The sequence below is a fragment of the Neofelis nebulosa genome, chromosome 4 (genome assembly GCF_028018385.1).
Source record: "Neofelis nebulosa isolate mNeoNeb1 chromosome 4, mNeoNeb1.pri, whole genome shotgun sequence".
NCBI lineage: Eukaryota > Metazoa > Chordata > Mammalia > Carnivora > Felidae > Neofelis > Neofelis nebulosa.
In genome coordinates this window covers 144044828-144066966 of record NC_080785.1, presented here as the reverse complement: position 1 = coordinate 144066966, position 22139 = coordinate 144044828, and the positions used below count along the sequence as shown (strand labels likewise).

Here is a 22139-nt window from a genome sequence, read left to right as displayed (position 1 = left end):
CCACCCTCCCAACTTTCAAATTGTTTTTTGCATGTCCCTGCTGGGGCTGGTGGAAAGATTTGGGAAGAGTTAAGAGTTCCTGATCTGTGGGCTGAGACAGACTGGCCAGTAAAGGGACCTGCCATTAGCTGAGGGCTGCTGGGCTGGGAATCAGTTTAGAGGTGGCCAGCAGGATTGGGGGAAGGGGGAGATTTGGTGGGAGAGCGTGGTCAAGGATGAGTCCACTCGAGTTTGGTAGTTGGTTGACCAGGTTGGTGGTTGTTTGATAGGTCTTTGGAATAGTGGTTGTCTGGTCAGCTTGTCTGGTTGATTGTTGATTGATTGGTGTATTGATGAGTGGGTGGTTGTTAGTTGGGTAATAGAGGGCAGTGGTTCCCCACCTCCCAACCCCCCCTTTTGCTTTTCTTCTTTTTACTATGTGACCAGCATCATGTTAGGTACTAGAATCACAATGATGCTGAAGACAGAGCCCCGCTCGCTGTCCTTAAGATGCTGGGATTACAGTTGACTAATCTCAGATTCAGATACAGCACCACACAGTTTAGAGAGTGGATTTAATTAGCACTCAAGCTGTGTGGCTCATTGCTATTACTGGTATGCTTCTGAGTATTATATCCTTAAGTAGTACTAGGAATGCTACTTGGATATGTTTCACTTATTATATAAATAATTTTTACTAACTTTTACTAAGTTCTCCCTGCCAACCCCCACCCCCAACACCGCCCCCCCAACCCAGCATAGGAAGTTTAGAGCTAAATGGCCATGGGGTGGAGCTTCTGGAGTCCCCTCCCTCTTCCCGTTCACATAATTTGATATTGCAGTTGCTCCCATCAGGATGAACCCCCCCCCCCCCACCCTTTCTACTGCATTAAGCGGTGGTCCAAATTACCAGGTTTCGTCTCTGACTCTTCCCACTTGGCAACACATTGGCTGCGGATGAAGATTTCAACATTAGTAGCTCCAAAGCAAAGCCAGAAAGGAGGAGGCTGGTTTTGGCCTGGATCCTTCTAAATCATTGCCTGTGTTTAAGAATTACAGTTTGCCCTGGAACAATAAGATGTTTCTTAGTGCCGTTTTAACGTGAGTTGGTTATCACCAGAATTTCATAAACATCATGGTCAAGGGGTGTACTTCCCTGTAGCCCTCATCATTAGAAACAATGTTTTGAGAACCTACTTTTATTACCCTTTATCTGCAAAACCCAGTGATTCCAAGTAACAAAGTTCTGGATTCATAATCACTGCTACCGAAACAGTTGTAGATTAGAGAAAGCCTTAATGACTTATTTCGTATTGTCCTTCTTTTCTATCTCTTGTCTGTCTCCCTCACCCCACATCTACCAGTTTTATAAAACGTAATCTCCAAGCCTATGGGAGCATTCAGAAGTGTTTGTAGAAGATCTGCAAGGGCATGGAAGGGCAATTCAAGGTAGAATTACCTGAAATATCTTCTGGAGACTATTAGAGTCCTTTGAGATCATATTTTAGAAAGTTTCCTAGTCCAGGGACACCTGGGTGACTTGGTTGAGCGTCCAACTTTAGCTCAGGTCATGATCTCATGATTTGTGAGTTTGCACCCCACATTGGGCTCCCTGCTGTCAGCTTGTCAGCACAGAGCCATTTCAGATCCTCTTTCCCCGTCTCTCTGCCCTTCCCTCGCTTATTCTCTCTCTCTCTCTCAAAATGTAAATTTAAAAAAAGCATCAAAAAAATTTTTTAAAAAAAAGTTCCCTTGTCCAGTAAAGTTGGGAAGTGTTGTGTGGCACCCTAGCACTCTCCTGGAGATTGTCAATGTACATTTGCATATTAAAGTCCCTGAGAAGTCCTACAGCAGTTTAAAATTGTTCGATTCCATATATCCCTGGCTTATTTGACCACAGGAGCCATTTGTCTCGGACAACCAGCTAATGTCTAATGTAGTCTTTTCAAAGATGCAAAATGATAGTAGGTGTTACACAACCTACTTTTAAAAATTATACTGTAATGTATTTTCACATGTAGTTTAAGAATAAAGTGACTAGGGCACAACCCCTGGTAAATTGTCCAAGAGGTGAGAGGATAGGGCAAGGTTTGTGAGTGTGGCCAGAGGGACAAATCTTCCTCAAGGCCAAGTTTAGGCACAGCTTGTGTTTTGCTGAGCCAGGAAGCAGCTTCTGACTCAAGTGCAGGACTCTTTAGATGAAGTACTGGTATTGAAGACACTTGACCGTGGGCCGTGTGTCTTCAGTAACTGGCAGCCATGACTAGGGTGGTGCCTTGGATATTCAGCGTGTGTCACTTGCTTACCTTGCACTTGGACAGTGTGCCTTAGGGATGTTGGAACTTGTTCCCATTTTAGCAGAGAAGCTGGCCTGCTATGTGCTTGGTCTGTTTATTTTACTGCCATGGCCATTTATCTTGGGACAGAGTTCAGGGGCACAGTGATAAATCTCTTTTAGGAGGATGACGTAACCTTTAGCATTTATTTCCTCTCCAGCTTTTGCCAGTTTAGAAAGCCTTTGTAATATTACCATGTCTGTGGATGAGCCTTTTCCTTTGCAGCCCCATCCTGGCCTCCAGGTGGAACAGTCAACAACAGATTCTGGAGTTAGAGGGCCTGAATTCAAATCCTACTCTACCACTTATGAGCTATGTGGCTTTGGGCTCAGTTTATCTGCTTATCATTTTCTTTAATCTGGAAAATGGGACTAACAGGGGTACCTCCTAAGGCAGCAATGAGAATTCGGTGGGGTCATTCATCGGGCCAGACCCTCTGTCTTCACGTATAACTGAGTGGCTGAGTCTCTGCATCTTGGAAAAGATACTCTTAGGGTGCCAGGGAAGGAGGTAGGAAGGGATCAGGAAGGTGGATGGTTGATTTGCTTTTTAAGGTTTATTTATTTTGAGAGAGAGAGGTGGGGGATGGGCAGAGAGAGAGAATCCCAAGCAGGCTCCACGCTGTCAGCACAGAGCCCGATGTGGGGCTCAAACTCATGAACTGTGAGATCATGGCCTGAGCCGAAATCAAGAGTCGCTCAAATGACAGAACCACCTAGGTGCCTCAATTTTTGTTGTTGTTGTTGGGTTGGTAAGCATGCCCAAAGACAACCAAATGACAACATCTTCCCCTCCTCTGGCAATCTATTTGGAAATGGCAGAGGCCATCTCCTGAGGCACGGAGACTGCTTGTCCAGGAGAATGTGTGTGGCTGAGGACTGGTAAAGCATTTGGATGACCCACCATGTGAGAACTGAGCAGAGGAGATCAGGAGAACAGCCGACCGGTCTTGCCAAGCCTTCATGTATTTGTCTGTTTCTTGTTGATAGGTAACATCAAACATGGTGTAAATCATATGCAGTATAAAAAGATAAGACCGGCTCCCTCCCACTCCTCCTCACCCCCTTTCTCTGTTCCTCTACCCAGAAATAAATGCAGTTGGTGAACAGTTTCTTGTCTTTTCAGAAGGTATTTTATGCATATATGAACTCAATTACAGAATTCCCTGGCCGCCCCTTTACTCCTGTGCGAACCTATGATACACATTGCTTTCACTGTTTGATAAATCTTGTCAGTTTTCCCACATCAGTGCCTATAGATCCCGACAAGCCGCTGTGTTCAGTGAAGAATTCCTTAACGTATACATTCCTGTATTTCTTTCTTTTGGGAGGTGTGTGTCACAATTTATTATAAAAGTAACACATGTAATTCAAACTAAGAAAAGAAATTCAAACAACACAGGAGCATGTCCCAACAACAAAAAGAAAGCTTGTCTTTTGCAATCACCCTACGTCTTTCCAGAGAGAGCCAGTGAACAACATGCTTGCTTGCAACAACTCTGCATGCTTCCAGATCTTTCTGTTCAGATGCAGAGTCATGCCTTTTCCAAAACAGAATTGCATGTTCTATACTTTTCTACAAATGGCCCTGTCCCTATTGGAACAAACATCTGTATCTTTCTCATTCTTTTCCTAGCCACCTATTACTTTCTTCCTTGAATGTTCTGAAAGTTTATTTAACTATTTATTCGTGGGGAAGCATTTATGTTGTTCTCAGTTTTATTCCCTCATTATATTATGGTAATTAACTGCTTTCATGGTTAAAGATCACTTTAGTATCCAAGCCTCTCCCTCCCCCCATTAGAAAAAGGAATTCCTTAAGGGAACTTTCTTGAATACTTTGTGCTTCACATTGAATTTATTGACCTTGCATTTAATTTTCTGTCAACAGTGGCCCAGGCTGGCCCCTGCAGACTGCTCAGGAATCTGCTGGAGAAGTTGGGGTGGCCTGCAGATTTTAGCAAACTGCCAGTTCATTCAGGCAGCTCACTGAGCAAAGAACATCTTGATTCTATCAGCCTTAATCCTGGGTCCCTGATGGGGGCTGGCTCTTGTGGTCGTTAGCAGATGGAATGCTCGTCTGTGTTAGAAGGCTGAGTTCTGGGGTATTTGGCTCTAGGCAGTCTTGAACCAGAATTGAATGGCATTGAATCTTTCATGATGTTAATGGGACACTGTTAGTTCTTGAACTTGTGTGTGTTTATAATATTGCAGAAATAATAATAGTAGCTATACTGGTCTCTGCTGATATGGTGGATTGCTTCAGGCAGAATGCTACCCATACCCAATTTACTACATTATCTCACAATAGCTTGACACTGTGAGTTCAGTTCTGACTCTCAGCTTACAGATGAGGAGACTGAAACCCGGGAAGTGACCCACTGAAGTGACATGGTAGCCATATTTGGGAGGAGAGCCAGGCTTCTCTGAAAAGTGTCAATACAGGTAAAGCAGGGAATGTGCCCCTCCCTTTGTCTGTCCTTTGAGAATTTCTTTTCTTCCAACTTCATCCTTTTTCTGTTGGTAATGATGGGAGCCAGCTATTATAAACTATTTGGAATTTCCCTCAGCTTGGTGCCTATTCAAGACTTTAAATTGGGAGTTTTGTTCACTTTATGACTTCACGATCATTGGGCAGGCTGCCATTTCTATAACAGGCTTATAGGAGTTGTAACATGATGTGGGCTGCAGGGGCAGGAGGTGGGGGTGTATGCAAACTGATTCCTCCCCTTTCAAACCAAGGAAACCACCTTGATCTTTTTTCTAACAAGGCTCAACTTCTACAAGTTTGCAGTGGAAGGATGAATACCTGTCCTCTTCATCAGCATTATTATTTTTTACCTTTTAATCACAAAAGGAAAAAAAAAGTTTTTTAAGAAACAGCTTAGCATGAGAGACAGAAGGCAAAAAAGAAATTTTTTTGCCTTTTGTCCCTTAAAAAGTCTTCAATGTCTTTCCCCGGGGCAGGGTTGCAAGAAGTGGGTTGGTGGATGGTTTTCATTATAATAATGTTGTCATCTCCTTGTGGAGTGTTTTAAAGCCAATTTAACTTATTATCTTACATAAAAGCATAATTTGTGTCCAGCACAGGGCCTGGCATTCTGTAGGCAGAAGTGTTTGCTGGGTATGAGAACAAATGGAGCTTTCAAGTATGTGAGTGACCCTAATTTCTATTTTCTGGGGAAAATACAGACCAGTAGGTTGGGGTAAATGGGGACAGAGGTGTGTTTTCTGCCATCTTCTCTGATTTCCCATGTTGAGTGGTAGGTCAGCATCTGGGATGCAGTAAAGGCCAAGTCATGACTGAGACAGAGGGACTAACGTAATACAAGTCTGACCTCTGCTTGCACCTCCTAGGCCGTAAGCTGTCACTTTCTGCCCACATTTTTCATTTCTAAACCTCGACAGTTTAGGGATTGTGGGAATGATTGGGGCAGTGGCAGGTTCAGAGACCCTACCTGGGTTCCTCTCCCAAGTTCGCCACTAACTGGCCGTGGGCCCCAGGGGTGTGTCCCTTCCTGTACTCTGTCTCATCTGTGAAATGTGAGTCCTGTTGCACTCACCTTATACAGCTGTCATGGCATAATGTGTGTTTAGAGAAGTATGGAGGCTTGGGCTCAGACAGCAGAGAACTGGGTTTAAATCTGGGTTCTTCCTGTATGTTACTTTTGACAATTGCCTCTGCGGGCCTCTGTCTTCCCATCTGTAAAATGAGATTAAGCATAAAAGCGACCCTTCTAGGGTTGCTGTGAGGGTTACATGAGGTGATGCATGTGGCACAGGGCCAGGCCCAGGGGAGAGGTCTGGAAGAAGGATCTGGAAAAGTCTGGAGTTGCTGTTACAGTTTGGTTGCTGTTGATGTAAGGAGGGGGAGGTGCTTAGGAGTCTTTCTAGGCCTGGTTCCTCCTGCCGTCATGCTTTTCCCCAAAGGGTTTCCCTGTGGGCTGCACTTGTGTGCACAGGACCGGCCTGGGCCGTGAGCTGTGTTTCAGGTGAGGCTGAGCTGGAGTCCACAGGTGACAAGGACCTCCATTCGCAGCCAGCATTTATTATTATTATTATTATTTTTTTTTTTTAATTTTTTTAACGTTTATTTATTTTTGAGACAGAGACAGAGCATGAACGGGGGAGGGGCAGAGAGAGAGGGAGACACAGAATCCGAAACAGGCTCCAGGCTCTGAGCCGTCAGCACAGAGCCTGACGCGGGGCTCGAACTCACGAACCGTGAGATCATGACCTGAGCCGAAGTCGGACGCTTAACCGACTGAGCCACCCAGGCGCCCCAACCAGCATTTATTATTTGATCTGCACATGTTCTCAGAGCAGTTGTGCCTAAAAGCTATGGGCCAGGGACAGACATCACCGCGCTGAGAACTTCTGAGCTCACACTGGGGTTTACCAGCACCTCCCAGTGACTGGACTCCGGGCTCCTCCACTCTCTGCTCACGCTTAAGGGTCCCTGGGACCCTTGTCCTACTACTCACTTAGGAGACCTGTGGCTTTGAGGTCAAAAACCTAGTTTAGAATACATTGCTTTGACCATTTTGGGGCGTCTTTCCTTTTTCCCTTCTTTCTGTAATCTTTATAACAAGACTAGAATCCTTGTTCTAACTTTTTAAGACTTTCCCACTAATACTAGTTGGAAGAGACTAAGTTCTAGACCCACAAATATACCAGTCTCATTTAAGGTTCAGTATGACTTTGTCGCTGGATATAAAGTAATCCCCAGAAGTGATAAAAACTTTTGAAAAGTGGCATTTGGAAGCCCACCGAGTGATGCAAATGCCTCTTTTAAACAAAGGATGCCTCTTAACCAGAGAATCGGGTGTTTGGGATACATATGAAGCAGGACACCAGCATAGTATCTGTGATCTGAATATCCACCAAAAACTCTGTACCAAAATAAAAATAAGGTATTTATGAAATAATTTGTTCCAATTATTCCGGGCAAAAATTGTCCAGCAAGTGAGAGAAAACAGAAGGAATAGTTGGCAAAGTAGGAAATTTGAAGTCTGAGGTTATGCATAAGGAATGTGTTATGGGCCTATAGTAGAAGTCTCCAATCAGGGATTTGGCAATGTTTGCTCAATTCTGTTGCAGAGAAGTCCCAGCCACTGCTCCCCATGCCGTGCCCAGAGCAGGCATGGCTAATCTATACAGTTCTTCCTCATTGAGCCTCCACTCCCTGTGCCTGGTTGTGGCAGACATTGGTAATCTATTTTCTTGTTGACCCCAGATAGGGCCTGAGAATCTTTCTCAACACCTGAAAGGGTTTTCACCTCACATGCTAATGCCATTTGCCACCTTTGGTCTATTGTGTCATCTCTTGAAAAATTACTAACATGAAAAGGCCTTCCAAATGAACTCTTTGTTAACTGAACCCTGAAGTGAAGTGTAAAAATTGTTAACTCAGACACTTCCTTTGTCATCCTTGAGAGATCCTGAGTAAGAAAAAGGATTGGAAATCCAGCTGACCAGAGTGCTCCAATCCACCCTTGTTTTATCGTGGTCTGTATTTTATCTTACTGATTAGAAATTGGCCCGTGTGACTTCAGGACTTCAGGGCCCAGAACATCCTCTTATTATAGGTAAGCTGCTGTAACAAAGAGAGAAAAAACCCAAATCCAGTGGCTATTTTCAGTCTTCAGGTTGGCAGGGCACCCTATTCTGGGACCCAGGTTCTTTCTATCACCTTGCCTGGCCTCCCCGAGCGCAGGTTGAAGCTAAGTGACTGTAATGTCAGGGGCTCTTTGCTGGCGGTAGGAGGGAGCACTCCCCCTGCCCAAGGCCCTAAAGTGATGGCACCCTTCTGTCTGCTCACTGTCTGTTGGTGAAGCCACCACACTGCTGAGCTGCAAGGGAGGCTAGGAAGGACCGTCCAGCTGGAAGCCACATGCCTGGGAGAGGAGGAGGCAGGGTTTTTGTGTCCTTCACCACAAGTACCCTTCAGCCATCACCAGTGTGAGTTGTCAAGTCTGGCTGTAAGTCTGTGTGGCCTTTTGATGGTTTGAGGCCCTGTACGAAGCCCTGAGCAGGGGTGAAGGCATCTGGCCCCTTCATCCTGCCCATGGGTGTCTAGGCAGGTGCACAGTCTTGTGTACATAGTCCATCACCTGCTGTACGGATGGAAGGACCGTTGCACCCCCAGAAATGGACCCTTGTTCTGGACGGTGGACTGAGACGGTCATCTTTAATGATGAAGGGAACGGTGACATCTGAGAAACTGAGGACGGTGGTAAACTTAGCCTTCTTTTAGTTGAGGGTACCCTCTTGTTTGGGCAACCGAGGCCAACAATTCAGCCACAGTTTGTGCAGGCTGGAAGAGAAGGCAGGATGGGGAGGAACCATAAAACCAAGCTGGGATGCCAGTGAGCCCCGTCTGCCACCTGCATCCTGGGCCCAGGTGATCCGAGTGCTGCACTGTGGGGTGACCTTGGGGCAGCCCTTCTTCACAGGATGCTCTTTGGGTTGGCTCACCCAAGCAGTCAAGGCTGACAGGAAACCCTGGTGCCTACGCGGAGGTCACCACCTTTAACTGTTAAGCTTTCACTTTTCCCTTCTGCCTTTGTTCTTTTTGTCTCAAGGTTGATAAAAGCATGTTGAAGTCAGTGGTGGTAAGAGTAATAGTACTAATATTAGCATTTAATGACAACTGACTGTATAGGGGTCTGAATGCTGCAAATGTGTTATGGCAGGCAGTCTTCCCAGCAGCTGTATTCTCCTGTTCCAACATTATCCCCAGTTTACAGGTAAAGTGACTGAGGCACGCTGGGGTCTGATCACTTGGCCAGGCCTCTGCAGCCAGCCTGCTGGTGCCGAGCCCACGCCTGCAGAGCCTCAGGGACCTCCCCAGCCTTGTTTCTGTGCCACATGCTATATTGCCTGCTGGAGGCTCAGAGGTGGACACAGTCTGGAGCAGATTAGAATTCTGTCTGAAAGGCTGTGTGTGTACTTTCACATCCACTCAGCGGGGAAGCAGCCCTGTCTCTCACAGAGCACCAGAGAGGAGAGGGCAGGGAGCCGAACGTGCCTGCCAACAGCCAAGCGTCCATGATCGGGGGAGCCAAACAGCCTGTTCCTGCTGTTGTGGTGCTGCCGCTTTGAGCACAGGAGGCAGGCACAGCTGTAGCTGCACTGAGAGAGAAGGGCACAGGGCATTGAGGGGGCACTTAGCCGGGGACCTATTCTAGTTTTGCAGAGTTGGGCATAGAAGAGGCATTATCTAGGTCAAGAGAGGTGGGGGGAGAGTTCCAGGCCAAGCCAGCTGAGGCCAAGGATCAAGGTTAACCCTAGGGAAATGTAAAGTTGGGAAGTCAAGTTGGGGCCAGACCCCTGGCTCTTGTGGGCCTCTTTTCATACCATATTCTCTTTCAATAAGGTCTGATCGATTATCAGCAGTCGGGTTCCTGTGTAGTTCTTGGTTTCTGTCTGCAGGAATCTCAGGCCATAGTGGTCTCCTAAAGCACTTGGCGCTACAATGTCCCCCTTGCACCTACCTCATGTGTCCTGGGTTCACTACAGCATGCAGGTCAGCCTCCTCCTGGGACAGGAGAACAGGGACCTCAGAGGCTCATGACCCTTCTAATGAATTCCATGGCTCAGGGAAGTGACACATTGAACATTTCATCCTCCTTTTAATTCGCAAGGTACTATTGTGAATTACCCTGACTAACCCTGTCTTCTGTTTCCTGCTCACCTACAAAACCGGGATTATGGCTTCTGGGCTTCCGGTTCTAGGGAAGTGTGTTGGGCACAGAGCAGGTATTCAGATATGAGGTGAATGAGTAAGGAGAGGAAGGAAGGTATTATGAAGTATCCTACCCTGTCCCCAGCATTATGCTCAACTCATGGTGTTCTATAACCCACCTGCTTCTTAGTAACAGCTCTGTGAAGGTGTTGACTGGGATCATTCCCATTTGGTAAATGAAGAAACAGAAAGCCCAGAGAGGACGGATGGATGGTTCAAAGTGACCTGTCTAGAGGAGCGGCTGGTTCCATAGCCTGTACTTAAACCACTGTGTTTGGGGCGCCTGGGTGGCGCAGTTGGTTGAGCGTCCAACTTCAGCCAGGTCACGATCTCGCGGTCTGTGAGTTCGAGCCCCGCGTCAGGCTCTGGGCTGACGGCTCGGAGCCTGGGGCCTGTTTCCGATTCTGTGTCTCCCTCTCTCTCTGCCCCTCCCCCGTTCATGCTCTGTCTCTCTCTGTCCCAAAAATAAATAAAAAACGTTGAAAAAAAAAAAATTTTAAACCACTGTGCCACGTTGCCTCCCAGAGGGTAATAGAGATGGGAGGACAGAGGCAAGAGTGGGTGACAGACTCTTCTCCAGATGACCAAGTCATAGTTGGATTATGGTCTGGGTGCTTTTCCTCAAGCGTACTAGGAGGAGCTTTCCCGAAACTCCTACGTCTCCTTGATCCCTGAAGTCCCTTGTTGGCTGTTTCTGACCCAGCAGTGAGCTGCTGCGTTGTGGCTGCTGGATGACCTGCTGTTCTTACTCAGGAGGGCAGAAATGTGGGACGGTGCTTGCTCAGGCCTCTCCTCCCCGCCCCCCCCCAACCCCCACCATGCCACCCTGGTGAATCAGTAATAGGAGAGGAGATGGGCACAGTGAATGTGGTGAGCATGCAGTTGGTGGCGTGGATCCTGCCCTCCTGGTATGAGAGACGGAAAGATCACCATCTCCCTTCCTCAAAGGAACTTGTCTACGCAGTAGATGTTTCCAAGATGCTTCCAAAGATTGCCTAAAAATAGCTGGTTTCCTCCCCCATAAATGTGCCCATTCCTGATTGCTACTCAGGGAGGGCTGGAGAACCGGTGTACAGAAATGACGTGAAAACATTCCATCCTAGAATTTGCAGTAGCTCAAATTAACTTTCTAGCTATTAAAAAAGAAGAAAAGCCACTGCCCTCACTTAGAAGCAATGCTGGATAATTTTAAGTAGTTCCAGAGGGTGTGTATGCGGTTGGAGGGTCAGTGCTGTCCAGAGCCAGGACCAGTTACATGGGAATTGTGATTGGTTGGATCTGGGGAGGAGAAACCTGTGGCCGGATTCCAGGCCAACTACAACCTAAGCAGATTCTAGGAGGTCCAGCAGGCGTGGCGGGCGCTGGCTTATTTTATTCCAGAAAGAGGCTCTCAATGAGGTGGAATCCTGCCAGAGAGGCTTCCAGCTGACCTGGACCTTTCCTCCTTTTACATTTCTGTTTCATGTTTACACTCGACATAAACATCACAGAGCACGCTCACGTTTGAAAATCCTGTAGTCTGTTGTGATGGTCAGACATTGACACTGTAATGCTGTGGAGCATTTCATTTTCAAGGCATTGGGAGTCTTCTGTTTCATGTGGGTGGGAAAGGGGGAGTCATTTTGGGCAAGTCGCCATCGTTTTATTGTTCCAAGAGTTCGGTAAAGCATTTGAACCTTCACCTGTCAAAATCACTTTTGGAACTAGGACTGTTCTTTCTCCAGCTTCTTAGAATAGCAGAGCAAAAGTATCATTTATCCCAAGGAGATCTTAATGGGGGCTTTCCCGTTTGGACACCCACCTTGAATTCATTGGAAACAGAAGTTCTGGGCATTGTATTTTTCATAAATTTGGCTCAGACTTTTACTGGGTCATATTTCTCCTGAAATCTTTTTCGAAAAAGACTCATGTCTCATTCCTTCAGACCAACATGTGTAAGCTGGGTAAAAATAGAGCAAACTGGTTTCATGTTTTGATTTATGGATAAAATCTGTAAGTTTGCATTTGAAGAGCACTTAACACATAACTCAGGAAAGTTGAACTTTGTAGTCTGATACTTGTGGCTGCATGAGACTTTCTGGCCTGTTCAGATCCTGCCTGGTGCAAGACCTGACCTTGCCTGGTCCAGCACGGGTACGCTGACTAACGATAAGCATTCACATACTTTACTTCATCCCCACCTCGTGCTTCCCCCTTCTGAGGACTGCTCTTCTCCCTTTAGTTTAAATAAAGGACTCTGGCACGGAAAATTGTTTGACCTGGAATTTCTTATGATTGGTAGGTAGTAACTCAATAATCAGTAGCGCTTCAAAGACAACCTTATAACAGGACATCTTATCAAAAAAATTCCGTCATGGTCAAGGGCTGCCAGCTGGAGAAACATATGGTCCGTGGGATGAACTCCTCGGATATTCAAGTTCTGTGCACGGTCAAGTGTCTTCTGCAGATTATCACTTTATTGACTACAGGACCTCAGAAGCAGAGGGGGCTTCATGGTCACATAGTCTGTGCAGCTGTACAGGGCCCTGCTCTCAGAAGGGTTCTGTGCTTGGTTTAATGCTCTGCTGTTGCCATCTTGAAATTCTTAATCCTTTTTGGACGAGAAGTCATGTATTTTCATTTGTCGCTGAGCCCTGTGAGTTATGTGGACTGTCCTGTTTAAAAGTTATTATTTATACAATTCATTGCATAGAAAATCTCTGGGCACCTTAGTGAGGATTGCTAAGTGAGGATTGAGTGAGGATTGCTCAAATATAAATTGTCTTACCAGCCAGTTTATGATACTCTTTACCCTGTACAGTTTTACACGATCGAGTTTTATTATGACTGAATCTACAACCATAAAAGTACCTTTGGTTTCTGTGGGTTTGGGTGCGCCCTTTTAAGAGGATCTTTTCTTGTGAGAGGACTAACAATAACCAGGTGAATTTAAAAACAAAAAAAGTCTCCACCCTTTCAGTTTTGAGTGACATGGGGTTTACTCCTTCTCAGTATGTGTGTATATTTCTCATGTGGTTGTAGTTGGGTTTCATTAAGTGCAATCTGGCATGTTTCTAACTGACATTCAGGTGGTTTGTGGTGGGTGGGTGAATGGGTGGGACAGGGTGAGGGGAGCTGCAAGATGGTGAAGGCTCATCACTCCATGGCAGGTGCTCACAGTCCTGGAATGGGGGCTTGGAGGCTCAGGAGTGAATGGTTTTTGTCTTGAGAGGACCCTGGCACAGTCACACACATGTTGGTGGGAGTGAAGGGCCACCACCTGTTGGATCTGGCCCTTGGATGATGAGCCAGGGCTTGTCCCACAGGAGGATGGGGGTGAAGGGTCTTCCCACCAGAGGGAATACAGAACACATGGAGAGGTCCATGGGGTCCAAAGCAGGATGTAGTCCAGGAATGAGGAGTCTCTGAGTCTGGAGTGTGAACTGTGGTGGGAGGGGTGACAAGGGTGAAAAAGCAGGCTGTGTTTGGGGGTTCTGAGGGTGCTGTATGTCTAAGGAGTTTGACTGTGGGCAGTTGGGACCATTGGTGAATTTGGAAGCACAGAGGTACTGACTAGAAAGATAGTTGTAGGGTTATGTGAACATGGTTCAGCTTCATGGCTGTCGAGGACTCTGAGAGAGGGGAGGAGGGGCCACACATTTATTGGGAAGGTGGAGAAAAGGATTTGCCAAGAGATGTAGGTAGAGAAGGGAATTGACACATTGTTGAAATGGCAACCTGAGATTTGAAGGAGGAGTCCATGATGGCTCTGACATTTTCAGTTTGGGGTCCTGGTAGAATAGGGGCGTGCAACAGGGGTTGTTTGGTGGGGAAAGGGTGGAGGAAATTGAGAGGGGGGAGTGGGTGGGTGGGTAATAGGAGGGGAAGGATGTGGGTGAGGGGGAGAGAGATGGGGGTATAGACAGGAGAGGAAGGGAGAGGGGGAGAAAGATTGGGGATGGATAGGAGGGGAAGTGTGTGCAGGGGGAGACAGGGAGAGAGATAGAGAGATTTTATTGGTAATGTTTGGATTTTGATGGATGTAGGTAGAGGTTGGAAAGAAGACAGAGGGCCATAGAGAAGCCAAGGGAGTAGAAGGTAGAAACCAGCAGCAGGGAGATTTCCTGGAAGATTCCTAGACGGGGCTGGTGTATGGCTTGTTGTGTTAAGCTCAGGGAGCACTAGAGAGGAGCCAGGACCTTGGGCCAGTCACTTATCTTTCTGGCAACAGAGACTTTGCCCAGCTGGATTAGCTTAACTATTAATGACTTTATCTTATGAATGACTAACTGGAGAGAAGAGCAGAGATGAAAATGATTGATAACACCCAGAGATGGTGAGATCTGAAGGGAAACTGGCCTCTTACACCTCTAGGACATAATGATTAGTGAAAAGAAAAGCATAGTAGAATATAAATTCAGGGCAGCAAACACACACACACACACACACACACACACACACATATGTATATGTATATATATACAAACACATACACATATAATTTGGTAGATCACATACTATCAAGTTAAACAGATGGTTGTCCCTGGAATTCAGCCACCTCTTTTTATTGTCCATATTTCTGAAATGAGTCCTTTAAAATTTAAAAGCTCTTTTTATTACAGAACATTTCCAACGTATGCAAAAGTAGAGATAAAAGTATAATACATTCTCATGTACCCATGATTTCACGACACTGGTAAACATTTTGGAATCTAGTTTCATCTGTTACCATCCTCAAGTATTTTGAAGCAAATTGTAACATTACAGTCCTTTCATGCTGAAATAGTTCTGTGTGGTTCTCGGACAAATGAAGATTTCATTCACAACCGAGAGGAAGGTGCCAACCCACGCCTGTGCCTCTCTCCCCAGATAGCAAAGCCATTGTGGATGGGAACCTGAAGCTCATCCTGGGCCTGGTGTGGACACTGATCCTCCACTACTCCATCTCCATGCCCGTGTGGGAGGACGAAGGAGATGACGATGCCAAGAAGCAGACGCCAAAGCAGAGGCTGCTGGGATGGATTCAGAACAAGATCCCCTACTTGCCCATCACCAACTTTAACCAGAATTGGCAAGATGGCAAGGCTCTGGGAGCCTTGGTAGACAGCTGTGCCCCAGGTAAGTGTCCATGGCTGCCTGAGCCAGCTCTTCAGGATGGAGATTTGTGGGCCCAAAGCCCCTTGGTTGTCTCATGGGAAAGCTGGGTTTGCTGTGATTGGTGTCTTCTCCTAGTTTTAGCCCCCTGTAAGAGCAAAGGGAGCTAAAACTGGCTCTGTTTACCTTCTAGGTGTATCCATTGACTTTTTGAGCATTGAACTCAGTTATTTACGCAAATCCCCAATGAATCCTGTAGTTCTTGGAGCATGTTTAGCTTTCAGACTCCAAAGTCCTGCCTCTTCCCACATTTGGTGCCTGGTTTCCCATTGACTTCAGCAGAAACACGTGGCCCTGTTAGTTGACTTGGCATGAAAATCTAAAAACTTCCATTGAGTGGAAAGTACCCGTTTTTATCAACCACTGGGTGACTATACATGGCGTTCTCCACCCTTTTTTTTCTGTGTTGCTATGAAATAGTGCTTGATCAGGATCCAGTTGGAGGCTTTCCCCCCTTTTCTGAGCGGTTGAGTGCACACCAAGGTAGTAATTATCCTCACTGGAGGGTTTAGATTGATGGGTAGAGTTTGCTGGTACACACTCCGTAGAAAAACCAGAGCCTGTGTTTATATGCACCCTCAAGATTGTTTCTAATAAAAAATTTACTTTAATAATCATATTTTCCATTTACGAATACTCTGTATATGCTGGTCACATTAGTTTTTAGTAAGCTAATGGTTCCCGACACACTCTAAGCGGAGCTGGCTAGCCTATGTTGGACAGGGAGGGCAGGCTGACTCCAGGCCTCATTCTGTCTTGAAAGCCTATAAGCTGGTGATGTCTCAAACTAACTCAAAGCTCAGCATTAGTTAATTTCCCAGCACCCTCTTCCTTGCTTCCACCGAAAGACACATTTCAGGATACCTCTTTACCAGTTTAAACCTGTGGATGTTTACTTCAGTCCTATACTTCTCCTGTTTACAGAGGCTTTTAAGATGATTCTAGGTTTGGGCTTTTGGGCAAGTGGATTTTTGAATTATACAGAATACAGTTGCTAGTGCAGTCTTTTTAGATGTATCTAGGAATAGGATTGTGATATTGTGACTTATAAAAGAAACATGTATTTTAGTCTTTGTCCCTTTCCTGGCACAGAGCTCCAAAAACCCTTAGAATTTAAGTGATAAGAGCCAGGACAATGGTTCCTTTCAACCACACCTGAGTTTATGTTAATGAGATGACTTTTATTTATTTATTTTTTATTTTTATTTTTTTATTTTTTTTTAACGTTTATTTATTTTTGAGACAGAGAGAGACACAGCATGAACGGGGGAGGGGCAGAGAGAGAGGGAGACACAGAATCGGAAGCAAGCTCCAGGCTCTGAGCCATCAGCCCAGAGCCCGACGTGGGGCTCGAACTCGCAGACTGCGAGATCGTGACCTGAGCTGAAGTTGGACGCTTAACCGACTGAGCCACCCAGGCGCCCCAATGAGATGACTTTTAAACAGCTGCTAAGGATGGGGGCAGGTGATTAGAGGGTCCCAACTGTTAGTGCTATCTCCTAACCGCTAAGGTTAGAGGAGAGGAGATGGAAGTTGAGTTAATCACTAGTGGCCAGTTATTTAATCAATCATGACAACATGTTGAGGTCTCCACAAAATTCCTTGAACTATACATTTGAGGGAGCTTTCAGGTTGGTAAACACAAGGAGGTGCTGGGAGGGTGGTGCACCTGGAAAGGGCATGGAAGCTCCACACGCCTTCTCCCATATCTTGCCATATGCATCTCTTTCACCTGGTTGTTCTTGAGTTGTAACTTTTTTTTAATTAGAAATTTTTTTTTTTAATTTTTTGAGTGAGAGTGGGGGAGGGGCAGAAAGAGAGAGGGACAGAGGATCCAAAGCAGGCTCTGTGCTGACAGGCTGACAGCAGCAAGCCCGATGTGGGGCTCGAACCCACAAACCGCGAGATTATGACCTGATACAAAGTCAGATGCTCAACTGACTGAGTCACCCAGGCATCCCAAGTTATAGCCTTTTATTAAAAAAAAAAAATTTAAGTTTATTTATTTATTTTGAGAGGGAGTGTGTACACATGTGTGAGCAGGGGAGGGGCAGAGACAGAAGAGAGAGAATCTCAAGCAGGCTTCATGCTGTCAGTGCAGAGCTTGATACAGGGCTTGATCTCTTGAACCTGTGAGATCATGACCTGAGCTGAAAGCAAGGTTTAGACACTTAACCATCTGAACCACCCAGGCACTCTGAGTTGTAGCCTTTTCTAATAAATCAGTAATCTAGCAATTAAATGGTATTCCTGAGTTCTGTGATCCACTCTGGTTAACAATTGAATCTGAGGAGGCATTGTGAGAACCTGCAATTTATAGAATGGTCTGTTAGAAGTCCAAGTGACAACCTGGACTTGCATTTGGTGAAGTGGGGAAAGGGGACAGTCTTATGGGACTGAGCCCTTAACCTGTGGGATTTTACACGATTTCTACATAGATTGTATCAATTTTGAGTTAAATTGTAGAATATCCAGCTGGCGTGAACCCTACACGTTTGGTGACTGGACTACAGAAGTGCAAATGTGGTGGGGGGGAAAATCCCCTGTAAAAAGGCACCAGGCTCAAATAGTTTTATAGGCTTTGTTTATTTATTTATATCACACCTTCAAGGAATGAATAATCTCTGTGTTAATGCAAGAAAATAACAGCCTGAAGGAGAATTCTCAGTTTAGACTCAGAATAGTTTCTACTCTGGAGGAGTGGATACTTTTTGCCCTTAAAATATACAGTTCACTGTGATTTTAGGAAGAAATTGTTCTCTGAATTAAGATACCAAAGGGGTTTAATTTAAGCACATGGCTTCCTTTAATCTTTTCAGTGAGTTAATATTAACAGAATCTTTTGTGTCATATTAACAGGTCTGTGTCCAGACTGGGAATCCTGGGATCCACGAAAGCCTGTGGACAATGCACGGGAAGCTATGCAGCAAGCAGACGACTGGCTGGGTGTCCCACAGGTATATATACAAGCAACACCATGTCCCATGGGGGCTGTTTCCATCCTCCAGCTTGTTCTGAGACTCTGTGGATGCCTCTTTCAGTGTGGCAGGCAGTCTGACATCCTCAGCCTCAGCCCTCAGAGAGTATTGCTTATGACACTCTCCCCTCTTCCTCAGTTTACCCATAATAATAGGTTCCCATTGATTTAGGTGCTTGTAGATCATTCAAAAATCTTCACAGTGCTTTGTCACATGTGGAAAATTTTCTAGTGTTTCTGCTCCAAAGATCTCAAAGACTGTTTTGAGATACAAGACTGCAAATGTAGACTTTAATAATTAGGTTGAACTGTAAGAAATAGCCAATATGTGACCACTTTTTACATATTTTAGAAGTTTTTTTTAAGATTCAGTATCTTAGGGAAAGTCATAGGACTTAGAAGTTTTTTTTTAAATTTAAACCAGGATAACCTACCATTATTGGAAATTGTGGAAGAATTTGTATTGCTCCTAATCCTATCACAGGAATATGACAAGAGAACTTGGAAATTGAATAAATCTTGGATACCATTGACAGTAGCCACATTACGTAGTTGAGGTCTTGTCTTCTAAGGTTTTTCAAGGAGGCTAAAAAACTCCCCCTGACATTTAAATACCAAGACTCCCATATTTGAAGCCCTGGTCAAGAAAACTTGTAGGTGGCCAGTGCCGTGGATGGATGACCTCACCACTGGTTACATTATGGACTAAGTAATCAGAGCTGAGTTCAGTGTATTTTGTAATAGGATCCCTTGGGAGATAGAAAATTTTGCCTGTATTTCTTTGGTTTTGACATCATGTCTCTGCTTCATGGCCCATTTCTTCGCTCTCCCACCCTCAGTAAGTGGTGTGGTATCTTTTTCATCTCCTCTTAAACCTAAAACCATCTACTTTTGACGTACATGTGATGTTGGCACTGTATAGTTGTTGAGGGAGCTGCCTGGAAGAAATGTCAAATCAATGCACATCCGACATTTTATGGAATGAGTGAAGGCAATTGTTCAAATCCAAGTAGCTGTTCTGTTGCTGGAGGATAATGATCAGTATGTTTTCTGGTGTGTGTGTGTGTGTGTGTGTGTGTGTGTTACTTTGGGGTGAGGGAAGCTGGGTATATATGTTATTCATCTGCATTTAGTTAACCCGGTTCATGAGACAGAGCCTTCTGTTGGTCTGAGGAGTACTGCCTTACCTTACCTCCTCAGCACCCTTACTGGGGGCAGAGAGATTTTTTGTACTGTTTAGGACTAGGTCAGGTAGTAGGCCTGAGGCTGTGATGCCTTCAAGGAGGCTACCTGCTGAGCATGGGAGTAATCTTGCTCCTAGGCTACATGTCAGGAGAAATTAACTTCCTCCCTATTTTTTTTAACGGCTCTTAATGTATTGAAACCCATTGTCATCAGCTCAGGCCACTCTAACAAAATACCATAGATTGGATGGTATAAACAACGGAAGTTTATTTCCCATATCTGGAGGCTAGAAGTCCAAGAGCAAGGTGCCAGCAGAGTCAGTTCTTGGTGGGGGCCCTCTTTGTGACTTGCAGACAACTGGCTTCTTGCTGTGCCCTCACATGGGAAAGAAAGAGAGGTCTGGTCTTTCCTTCTCTTAATAAGGGCACTAATCCCATCCTGGGGGCCCTATCCTCATGACCTCATCTAAACCCACTTACTTCCCTTGGGCCCCACCTCCCCATACCATTACCCGGGTGGTTAGGGCTTTAGCATGTAGCAAGACCACAGATCTAATATGTTGCTGTGTTCTCTCTCTCTCTCTCTTTTTTTTTTTTAATTTTAATTTTTTTTTTTTTTTAACGTTTATTTATTTTTGAGACAGAGAGAGACAGAGCATGAACAGGGGAGGGGCAGAGAGAGAGGGAGACACAGAATCTGAAACAGGCTCCAGGCTCTGAGCCGTCAGCACAGAGCCTGACGCGGGGCTCGAACCCACGGACCGTGAGATCATGACCTGAGCCGAAGTCGGACGCCCAACCGACCGAGCCACCCAGGCGCCCCCTCTCTTTTTTTTTATTACTATTTTTTATTGGTAGCAGAGTTAATAGAGATGCAGGCAATGGGTAGATGAGCAAAGGGAAAGGCCAGTTTATGTGCTTCTTGGTAATATGTGCAAATCCTGTGTATACTTGTTTCTTCTTTCTCCTCACTTGACACAGCTTACCCCTTCTGGGAAGTTTCCCCAGGGTAGGGGGTGAGCAGGCCTTTTTTGGAGGGTGGGTGTGCACCTCTGGAAATTACATATGGAATCGCCTGGAGGAGGGGCTCCCGGGTGGCTCAGTTGGTTAAGTGTCTGACTCTTTGATTTTGGCTCAGGTCATAATCTCATGAACCATGGGTTCCACATTGGGCTTTGCACTGACAGCGCGGAGCCTGCTTGGGATTCTCTCTCTCTCCCTCTCTCTCTGCCCCTTCCCTGCTCGTGCACGTGTGCACGCATTCTCTCTCTCTTTCAAAATAAATAAATAAACATTAAAAAAATTGTCTGAAGGGCGTCCTCAGCTTCCGAAAAGAATAATGACACCTCTAAAAGGTTAAAAACACTGACATTGGCATGTAATTTGATATAATTTCACTTAATTTAGAGGCTGACTCAATTTCTTAATGTCTATAGTGTTTGACTTGAGACATTTGCAAAAACTTTAGCGGTTATAAGTGATGTACTCTGGGTGTTCACCTACCATGCTGTTATTCTAGGTCATCACTCCTGAAGAAATTATTCACCCCGATGTGGATGAGCACTCGGTGATGACTTACCTGTCCCAGTTCCCCAAAGCCAAGCTCAAGCCAGGGGCTCCTCTGAAGCCCAAACTCAACCCGAAGAAAGCCAGGGCCTATGGCCGAGGTAAGCACTGGTCTTGCTGGGTTTGAGACTTGTCCTCTGGTCTTAGACATGATTATGTGGCTTCAGGAAGAAGGTTCTTAGAATCAAGAATGTATAGGCTTGATCCTTGAAGACCTCCCAGGCCTCCTTTGTCAGATGCTTTTTACCTCAAAGTCCATTTGTTCACGAGCAACTTTTCTGCTTTGTGAATCTAGGCTTTAAGAAATGTTGCTGCTTTAATGTGATGGAGAATGAGTTTATTGCATTGTGATTTTAGTGCAGTAACCGTGGGATGAAGACAGGACTATTTTCCCGTTTTTCATATGAGAAATCAGAGAGGCCCGATCCGCTGGGGATAGGGGGTGCAGGTGCCTGTGTCATCAGGCTGCTGATTCATTTCTCCTTTGGTCATGCTCACGCTGCTTCAGATTTCCACATGGGGAGGGAGCTGTTGTGACCCCCTGACAGACACTTCCTTGCTGAGACATCCTGTTTATGATCACTGAGGCCACTGCGGGCTGCAGGACAGTGTTCTGCTCAGAATGTTATGTTGGGGTAAAGGCATGTTGAGGCATTTGGTGTTCTGGCTGCCATCTGACTTCAAGCACACCAGCTTTTTAAGAACTGTTGTGTTTCAGCCCAGGGTGGTTTCTGGTAAAGATTAGCCCCATGAGCTACAACTTACTCCCTTTGTTATGGGGAAAGGAAGGAGTGTATTATATTTCTTAATTTTTGTAATTACAGTTGGGATCACATTTAGAGGCACAAGATATCTTGTATATCCTCTCCTAGAATCTGCGGTTCTAACCCTTCTAACAATAGTTTTCTTGAGCCCTTTGTGTGTGTGTGTGTGTGTGTGTGTGTGTGTGTGGTTGTCGAATTCTTGAAAATGCACTGTAGGCATTGTGACAGTTCACTCAGTACATCAGCAAGCGTCTCCTAAAAATAGGGCATCCTTTTGTATAACCAGTCTTCATTATCACAGTAAGAAAATTAACAATTTCATATCAACTAATATCCAGTTTATGTGAAAATTTCCCTACTGTCCTAAAATTGTCTATCATAGTTTTTGCTGTTTTATAAACCAAGATCTGATTAAGATTCACTACAGGGGCACTTCGGTGGTTTAGTCAGTTAG

At 45.4% G+C, this 22139-nt stretch overlaps 1 protein-coding gene across 6 annotated transcripts in view; it reads left to right on the top strand.

The window, feature by feature from the left end:
* The window catches only part of FLNB (filamin B), a 143464-nt gene that overhangs the window by 42167 nt on the left and 79158 nt on the right, over positions 1-22139 (top strand). For all 6 annotated transcript variants that reach the window (XM_058726415.1, XM_058726414.1, XM_058726413.1 and 3 more), the window contains exons 2-4: positions 14910-15158; positions 18054-18151; positions 20875-21022. In XM_058726415.1, the coding sequence (XP_058582398.1) occupies positions 14910-15158; positions 18054-18151; positions 20875-21022 (495 nt within the window). The remainder of the gene's footprint in view (positions 1-14909; positions 15159-18053; positions 18152-20874; positions 21023-22139) is intronic.